This window comes from Chenopodium quinoa, unplaced genomic scaffold, assembly GCF_001683475.1.
Source record: "Chenopodium quinoa cultivar QQ74 unplaced genomic scaffold, ASM168347v1, whole genome shotgun sequence".
NCBI lineage: Eukaryota > Viridiplantae > Streptophyta > Magnoliopsida > Caryophyllales > Amaranthaceae > Chenopodium > Chenopodium quinoa.
Genome location: NW_018743623.1, coordinates 631,196 through 641,143, shown reverse-complemented (window position 1 = coordinate 641,143; position 9,948 = coordinate 631,196). Strand labels below are relative to the sequence as shown.

Genomic DNA, 9,948 nt, shown 5'->3' with positions numbered 1-9,948 from the left:
TGAGTATCCCAAATTAATACAATGTAAGTAATAATTAGAAATACTAATTTAAATATAGGATTTTAAAAATTAAGCTAAAAATTACCCGGCCATTGATGACCAAAAATTAACACAAAATTACTAACACAAAATTCGCTTGATGGGTTTTTTATTGATACAAAATTTTGTTTGTGTCGTATGATGTGTCAATTTATAACAGTATGTATCACAAATTTTAATTTAATTATAGTTAACGAACAATTTGTATTTCTTATCATAAATACTATCAAAATTTATCTTATAATGATAGGTATCAAACTTTATTATAAGCGTTTATCATTTAAATATTTTTTAATATATTTTTTTTGGATTTCTTATACTTTAATAAATTTATCTTTTCCTATATTTTTACTTTATTTTTTTCATTAAAATAATCTAATTCATGGATTATAATCTACGTGGCATTAAAATTTTAGATATATCAAATCTAGTTCATTACTTTTATCTAGATGGCGACATAAACAAATAATCGTTAAGTATCCTAAATAAATACAATGTAACTAATAATTACAAATATAAATTTAAACATAAGATTTTAAAAATTACCCGGACATTGATGACCTAAAACTAACACAAAATTACTAACACAAAATTCGCTTGATTGGGTTTTGTATTGATACGAAATTTTATTTGTGTCGTATGATGTGTTAGATCTGCATGTAAAAAAACATTTAGTAAATAAAACATAAACATATAAATATATAATCGTTAAGTATCCCAAATTAATACATTGTAAGTAATAATTAGAAATACTAATTTAAACATAGGATTTTAAAAATTAAACAGAAAATTACCCGTACATTGATGACCAAAAATTAACACAAAATTACTAACGCAAAATTCGCTTGATGGGGTTTTTTATTGATACGAAATTTTGTTTGTGTCGTATGATGTGCCAATTTATAATGGTAGGTATCTCAAATTTTACAATTTGTATTTCTTATCATAAATACTATGAAATCTATCTTATAATGATAGGTATCAAACTTTATTATAAGCGTTTATCATTTAAATATTTCTTAGTTTTTTTTTTTGGATTTCTTATACTCGTAGTATTGAATTAATAAATTTATCTTTTCCTATATTTTTACTTTAATTTTTTTCACTAAAATAATTTAATTCGTGGATTATAATCTACGTGGCATTAAAATTTTAGATATATCAAATCTAATTTGTTACTTTTATCTAGATGGCAACATATTTTTGTAATTCAAAATTAAAATACAAATCTTTCTTCTTATTGGTCGAAATAAGTATATTTCTTACGTGGTGCTCCGAATGCTCTCCAAAAATGCCTACTTTATTTATATATATTAGATTAGATTTATTAAAAGTTATGATTAATTTTGTATATATGAAATATTAGAAGTATATCGACAATAAAACTCTATACAACAACTTTATCTTAAAAAATCTATCCAAAATTCGCTTACTTAGCATCATATGTGTCACAATAATACCTAATTTTCGCCTATGTGGCGTGACACTTGGCGAAAAACTGGAATGTCAAGTGTCGCTGTCTCATGACCTGGCTGCGAGACCAGCTTTATTTATTAGTAATATGATATTAGATGAGATTGTAGGTCCCATATTTACTAACAAGATGTTGATTTATCGTGGTGTTAAACTTGTATTTCTCCATTGCATAATCTGTACAAAATAAAAGCACATGGACAAAAAAGAGAGATGTAGTAGCTTTCATTGTACCATTGCTCAATTGTACATAGAAAGTTGTCAATCTGATCATTTCTTAAATAAGCATAATGTTACTAGTGGTTTATAGTGTTACATGTGGTGTAATCATAGTAACTTTTAGTAGCAAGTGATTATGAAACTATATCCCCCCATATATAGGCAGGATATGTATTAAAAATCATGATTTATTTACTGTACTTCATAGTCTTAAGACTCTTAACGAAGTTTATCATTTGAATTAATTCCACCAAAAAAGGACCTATACAATGAACAAAACTAGAGCTTGCTAGATTGATCACCTTGCCTAATACTGAAACAAATTAATACAAGGATTGAAAGCAACAAAACTTCAGAAACGGGCACAAAAAGAAGATTAATTCTCAAAAATTACTTCCAACATGGTATTCAGCTCATCAGACAAACAAATGTGCTTTCTCTTTCATACCAAGGCATCTTGCAAGCACCTCACAATCTAATTACAAGAGCATAAATGAAAAAAAATCCTTCACATGGACGAAACATAACGCCAAAAAGGCAGAGATTAGTTATTTTATTATGCTAATTATACCGATCAATCACCATGATCTCAACATGTTCACCCTAAGGGAATTGCATAATCGTCAAAGAATTAATAACCCCAATAGTCATTGCGAATCTCATCATCAAACTTCTGCCTCAGCTCTGGATGCTTCTCAAAATACTCATCCGCAGTCATGGTGCTCAATTTTTTCTGAAGAGAGTAAACATTAATTAGTCACGGAAAGATATGGAAACCTAAAACAACTAGCACTATAGGCTCAAAGGATAGCATTTACAAAGCTGCAAAAAAATAGCCTTACCTTCAACTCCTGCACATCTGCTATTTCTTTTTCCAATCTTTCAGACTCTTTCAAAGATTGTTGTTCTGCTTCTTTGAGCTCCACCAACTGCAGTACAACACATGACAACGAGTCAGCACAATCTTAAGCAATACTCGTCCTTGTAGCAGAATATGCTTTCTCTGACAAATATGGATAAATTTGATATGTAGCAGCAAATATTTACTGGAAAATGGCATTGAAATGAAAATCTCTTGCACTATAGACCCCAATAGGATCATGCCCATACCACCATTGCAAGATAATTTTCTCACCATCCAAACCTTCAACTAGATTTATGCAACTCTTGTATAATTGTATGAAATAATTTATTCAAGGTGAGAAGAACAAAATCATTAGCATTATAATGGCTAAAAGCAGGGATAAAAACCACTTGGTACATATTGATACGAGGTCCTTTTTCTTCCACATTTTAGGCTGGGTCACAAGATAAAGTGTTATTAAGTTATTATGCATTTATGTCCCTTTGGATGAAGATGAGTATGTCGCTGCTTGACAACACCTAATGATCAATGCAATTTAGAAGGTTTACAAGGTATAATTTACTGACCAGGGCATCAATTTTAGGCTTGTACTCTGGTGTAACTTTGTCCACATACTTTGGAATCTCAATGCCTAGAGAGAAAAAAAGAATTACATTAGGGTAAAATCTTAGCAAGTTTACACGTAATGCAGGAACCAAAATAAAATGAAAAGATAAAGTTAAACACCAAAACCATACATCAAGAAATAATGTTGCAAAGAAAATGCCAGACACAAGTTTAATACTATAATAATTCTCACATTTATTTGAGAACAACCTTTCCCATCTTTGGCAAGGGGAAGAAAAAAATTGTCCCCAAAACACAGCCAAATGAGCCAAAATTCCAACAAGCAAATCTCCAAAATTGCCAGAATGCCAGATTATGAAAACCATCACTTCACTACAAGACACCAAACGTAAATCTTGAAAATAAACACATGTAAATCAGCTCAAGACTAAGAAAACTACACAGAAATAGGGAATAGGAAGCTGCCTATGCATATAGTCCCTCTGTCCAAAGATAATTTCCACAATCCTATACTTGGTATCCCGGATAAAAATTATTCTCTTTACCTTCTAAAAAAAATTTATCATCAAGAAACTATTTCCCCATTTTCCCTCCCCCACACACTCTTTTAATCTCGATCACAACACTTTCTCTTTTCTTCCTCTCTAAATCCACCTTCAATCATTCTATTAACATCAAATCCATTAACTACTATCAAAACACAAGCAGAGCCAACCAAAACCGAGGACATTTAATGTTATAGTCAGTGTTACATGGACTCTTCATTTCACCTCAAGTACCCATATCGAACCCTCGACACTCGGACATGGGTGGTCCGACATGGGTATGACACTTGGATACTTCCCTTTTGGTTCAAAACCATTGATTTTTTTCACAAAATGACGCTTAGACACATACCCATGTCGGACATGGGAACCCGAGTCCATGCAACATAGGTTATAGTTCACGATTGGTAAACTGGTATGCATTGTACTCAATGTTTTACACGCATTTTCCCATTGAGGATAATTTATGATAACTACAAAAATGTAGCAGATTATACAATGATTCATCAGTCCTAATTACTTGTCTAATTTAGGCAATCTAAAGGAACTCGTTGTTGACAAGTCAAAAGCAATCATTTGAAAATCTCATAACAAAAACAATCGTTCGGTTTCTACTCCCTTTGTCCACTTTATGCACGATTCCAATTCACACATTTTAACATAAATATCTTTGACTACGTATTATATACATAAAGTTAACATTAAAAACTGAACATGAAGACAATGCTAACAAGATCCCACATGAGTATGATTTTCTTATACTTCCTCTGCTCAAAATACCCTCTTGGCGAACTTTTAGAGGAAGAGATTTGAGGGTGTAAACACTCAAATTCATCAAAACAACTTGACCAGTGGCAACATATATTTTTCATCTTGCTTATGTTTCAATTATTTTGATTAATTTGCCCATATACACCATCAAATCTCAACTTTAAATGCGTGACAAGATGCTATGTAGTAAGTGATACAGAGCGGATGATGTATAAATCCATGAATACTCATGCTCAAAGTTTTTCTATTTTCAAATGGAAGATTCCAGATGGAAAAAAATAAAAATAAAAATATTATCTGCTCATTTTGACACAAGTCATGTCCTCATGCTTGAGACCTTGTACCTTCTCCCTAAACTTTACAAATGCTGAAGATAAAGTAAGGAAATCAAACTGTGCTTACATCCAGCATGACACTAGGTAGAAAAGACAAGAAAAGTTGAAAATATTAAAGAATATTGTTGTACAACGACGATCAATGATGCTCTCGCAAATTTATATATTCTTTTTTTCAGTTTTTAAGGTTTCTCAACAAAGACATTATGACTAATGCACAACATAGCCGCTCTCCTACCTTACATTAGACACAAGTGTCTATGAAACACAAAGACAGCATGCTATAAAAAAATTTGTTTATTCCCTAAACCATCTTATGACTAATCCGGTAATATCACGTTATAAAGTAAAACTAACATGAATTTCAGACAAATAAATTTCTTGATAGAAAAAATTAATTATAGGAATGCAGAAATGTACCATCATAAGCTTCCTTGTACATATCAACCAATTTGTTGCCAATTCCTTTTCTGTAATATTCCCAGTCTATGGGCTCAGGTTCCTGCATAAGCAAAGCATAATTATCATTGTATCTGCATGTCAATTCTATACATATTAACCTAAAGTTAACTCATCTAAAACTTGATCACAATCTATTACAGCTATTCCATGATTTTCAATTAGAAAAATGTGCCAAAATATTTTCGCTCACACGGTAATGTCTACAACTTATTTGCAATAACCCTAATGCAGCCTGAGGTTTAAGGTTGGAAGCAATTGAAAGCATGTAGCCAGACTATGTACAGAAGTGAGAAGCTATATTACTCAAAGTCCATTTGATATCAATTACCAGTGTCGGATCCTATCCTTTACACTCTGAGAAGGTTATGGACACTTCAACGCTTCATTCCGGGACAATACCATGGAAAATTTACACCAAACAACCGAGTACTTAGACACGTACTCATGTTCAAGTAACACAGGTGAGAAGTAAATAAACTATGGTAATCCCCCCCCCCACCCCCCCACCCCCCACCTTAAAAAATTTGATGGTTCTAACACAATGGGTTTCGAATTTGTTCTTAAGAGAAAAAGACTAGGGTTAAGAGTTATCCTAATAAAATATTCGACCTTTCCAAAAAAAAAATCATCCAATCAAATCACAATCCTCCTCTATTAATACTCAATGCATTGTTATTCAGCAATACAAAAAGAATCCCATCAAACCTATTCGAAAAATCATGAAATCAATGCATTTCTGGGCTCAAATCAGGAACAATAGCAAATAAAAAAAAGTAGGGTTCTCACAACAACAACAACAACAAACCCAGATCGCATTTCAAAAAAATCACAATCAATCAATCAAAACATCGAAAAAATTTCCCTAAACCGCAATAATAACAAATCAACAAAAACCAGAAATGGGTAAAACAATAAATTAGGGTTAAGAATGTCGAAGATCGGACCTGGCTAAACTTGGTCTGAAGCTGAGTGTTGACTTCATCGAAGGTACGACGAAGAGTGAAGAACTCCTTGCGAGCAGCTTCAGAGACAATGAGCTTAGACATGCCATCCCAATCGATGTTCTTGGATGCCTTGAAAGTGACATCAGCAATCTTCTTCCCAACTCCACTCATTTTTTCTTACTTTCTCTCTCTTCGCAACCTTCAAAAATGGGGGTAGATTGGATTTGGGGGTGGCAAAGGCAACTGTGAAAATGTTGTGGTTTGTTGGGCCAAAGAAAACCCTCTTTATTTGGCTTTTTCTCTTTTCTCCTAGTGATTCTTGGTTTAAGACTTTAAGGCTACGGTATTTAGGCCTTGTATTGTTCGGCTGGTTTCGGAAAATTTCTTATTATGTACTTCGTATTCTATTTATCTGATTTTTACTTATCTTATTATTATGACTAAGATCGCTACTAGTACAATGTTAGCATGAGAAATAAGACAAGAGTGTGTCATTTGTTACATTAGTAAGAAATTCAAATAATATGAACGTGGTACTAACACTTAGAAAAGACATGCCTCGCTTTAGTTTAGGCATCATAAAAATTGAGACAGTACATTTGTTCACGTCAATTGACATCCCAACTCTTTAAGATATATATTTGTTGAACTCACCTTAAATGGGTCTTTTGCCAAGATGGCTAGTCATACTTCGCAAATTCGATTTACAATTCGTACCTCAAAAGGCGACCATGGGACGAGCATTGTCAGTTTTCCTTTTTGAACTCCCAACTTAGGGAGACACTGCGAAAACATATGACATCTTGAACAAAGAGTTGTTAATGACCGAGGGTGACACATGGTCTTTCTGTTTCGCCGGCACAACCAACCAAAAAGGATTCAACGTTGGAGCTCTCCTCGTAAGAAGCACACATCCCTCTTCCCGTAAAGCTCGATCTTGAAGTAATCAATATCGTTGTGGAATATTGCATCGTAGGACTCAAGGGCATCTAAGTTTGAAAGCATGCGTATTCATCTTTGTATTTGTGTATACTTTCGATAGCCTTTTAGTAACCTTTACTTCTTATTGTTCATCAGCAAAATTTGGTATAATAAGATTGTGTAGTACATTCATGGATGCGGGAAAAAGTTGGATTTATATGCTTAGGAATGGTCCTTGATTTATAAAATATTTGCTTAATTCTCAACCTTCTAGTTAGGTCACTTCGAGTATCAAGTCAACATACTCACCTTCAGGTTGGATTGGTTTTTGGGTCGGTCACTTTGGGTTTTAGGTCGCTGTTTTTGGTTCGAATTGGGTCTCGAGTCAGGTAATTCAGGTTGGGTAATCGGTTATAGTCAGTTTTGACAACTCTAAGCTAGTTTTATATTACTAGTATATTTTTTTTTTCTGTTAAAGAGAAGTACCTTGACCATACCTCAACCCATTTGGTTTTTTGGATCCTATATTTGCACGTTGGATACTTAAAAAAGTGAGAGTGGAGGGTAAGATATCTACACCATCTCAAAGTGTCCTAATCTCCTAGAGCATTCTACATGCTTTACAATGAATATGAACATCTTTAAAACATCCTAAATACGTAGTGCAGAGTACAATACAAAATATCTACAAGAAAGCCTGTGAATATTCTAGAATCATCATCCTTTTTAAAATGCTCCACCAAGATGATGTTGAAACTCTTTAGAACTTTTTAGAGAGCACTTAACCTACGCTCGATGTTTGACTTGATGTCTCAATGGTGTAGGAGACAACACCTAACAATGCGCTTTATTAGGCCATGTTCTTTTGAGCTTCTGAGTAGAGCAGTTATTATTATTATCATTGTTATTAAAATCCTTATTTAAAAATCTTAGAATCTTACGAATTTTATGATTCATGTATGTCACACGATTCAATTTGCGATTCTACCCAATTTTACATATTTCTCTTAACTAGCGAAATCCTTACAATTTTGAAACATGCCTATATAGTTATTTATAAATATATATTGTCAATTATTGATTGCTTTGAAAGGAATGATGTCCTTCAAACAAGTGTATTATTCGGATAGAGGGTTCAGAACTAATTAGGAAAGCTAATAATTCAGTGAGGTCAAGTGATCAGAATGCCTAGCTGGAGGCCGCTTCCAATCAGTAATATTAATGTATAATTAATATTACAACTTTCTCTTGACTGAAACCTTCGGGGTCACACCCAATCGTGTAACCGAACCAAGACGACGAATTAATCTGGAGGATTAAATAAGTCGATGGAGATTTTCCGAACTAAGACGTCGGGTTCCGAGCTTAGAGCGTCAAAACCGAGCGTCGAACGTCGAGTCGTTCCAAGGAATCGACGAGACGAGAAAATAAGTCAAATGATAAGTCATCGCAAAAGACCTAGTCTCGGGTTGGCCTAGCCAATCGAGGACTAGGCAACATTAGCTAGCATAGCTGCTAGCCATGGACTAGCCTCGGCCGCAAGCCCACCAGCCACGCATGTGCGCTGGTCGAGCATGCTGGCCGAGCTAGCTAGCTAGCAGCGCATGGCCTTGCGAGCGTTGCTGTGCTGGGCGAGCTAGCAGCGTTAACATCAGCTCACAAGCATGCGAGCAGGCCAATGCTAGCAACGCTAGCACCAGCTCGCAAGCACACGACCAGGCTTAGCAGTAGCCCGCTAGCTCGCGTGGGCTTGCGGCATGCTAGCAGGCCCAGCCGAGGGCTAGGCCGCCAGCTAGGCGAGCCTTGAGGCCCAAGGCATGTGGCCGGTCTTCTCTTGGTTGACTATGGTGAGTTGGCTTTCGCTTGCTCTCCAAGGGAAGGGGTTGTGGTCCTTACCTAACCCCTCCCTTGCATTGCCTTTTGTCATTTTCTCATTACTTGTGCCATTTAATTTAATTTGGAATTAAATTAATTGTTTACTTTCTCATTTCAACAACTCTCCCACGCGGAAAGTTGATGGAAACTTTTGGGAGCATTTCCCTATAAATACATACCCACCTTGGGTAATGGGATTACTCACTTGAGTTGAACTCAAAAAGTATCTCCTAAAAGCGTGAGAAAGCCTTAAGTTCGTAAAACTCTTGTTTTATTTGGTCTAGCCCCGTCTAAGCTACGGGGTAGGGGCCGGTTCGGGCACAAGGGTGTGAGACGTTGGAGGGCTTGCACTTACGTGTCTCGAGGGTTTTCAAGTCCGAGCTCGTGATAGGAGCGAAAAACGCGTCAAGGGTGAGCTACTCTTATCCTTTCTTTCTTTCTCTTCCCTTTATGTGTTTATGCTTTCATTAATTACATGCTATGTTGTAATTATTATGCATGCGATCCTTTTGCGGGGTTTTGTTTTCGCGCGGTGTCGGACACCGCAAAACCCAACATGCTTAATGGGTAAACAACTATTTTCTATCAATAACAAGGTTTCAAAATTATAATTTAATATATTTAATTAAATTTAGATATGATGTCTTAATTATGCATGTTGGTAGAATCTTACGATTCTACGATTCGATTTTACAATTCGATTATGAGAGCTCCTTTCGATTCAAAGTAGAATCCCGATTTTAATAATTTTGATTATTATTATTTTTTTGTCGTTATTAATTATTAAATATTAACTTTTAATTATTAATTATTACTATTAATTATTAATATTTACTTATTAATTATGCGTTATTAATTACAGTTTAATACAGAGCATAGCAAAGTTTTGTTAAAAAAAAAAAAACCTAATTTTAGCAAAGTAGAGCAAAAAA

The 9,948-nt window shown here is 34.4% G+C and overlaps 1 protein-coding gene across 1 annotated transcript; it reads right to left on the bottom strand.

Moving 5' to 3' along the window:
* Positions 1-2,082: 2,082 nt before the first annotated feature.
* On the bottom strand, positions 2,083-6,531 carry LOC110683180 (ATP synthase subunit d, mitochondrial). Its single transcript, XM_021859525.1, has 5 exons — positions 6,221-6,531; positions 5,235-5,316; positions 3,163-3,227; positions 2,574-2,660; positions 2,083-2,464 (listed from the first exon to the last, which is right to left on the bottom strand). Exons 1-5 carry the CDS (start codon positions 6,389-6,391, stop codon positions 2,363-2,365), a joined length of 507 nt encoding a protein of 168 aa, XP_021715217.1. The 5' UTR covers positions 6,392-6,531; the 3' UTR covers positions 2,083-2,362.
* Positions 6,532-9,948: the final 3,417 nt, after the last annotated feature.

Excerpts from the sequence above, each read along its gene's own strand:
- LOC110683180 (XM_021859525.1), bottom strand. The coding sequence starts at position 6,391 with ATGAGTGGAGTTGGGAAGAAGATTGCTGATGTCACTTTCAAGGCATCC. Across the intron at positions 3,228-5,234 it reads GTACAAGGAAGCTTATGATG|GCATTGAGATTCCAAAGTAT; the intron begins GTACATTTCTGC and ends TTTTCTCTCTAG. Across the intron at positions 2,661-3,162 it reads AGCCTAAAATTGATGCCCTG|TTGGTGGAGCTCAAAGAAGC; the intron begins GTCAGTAAATTA and ends GTTGTACTGCAG.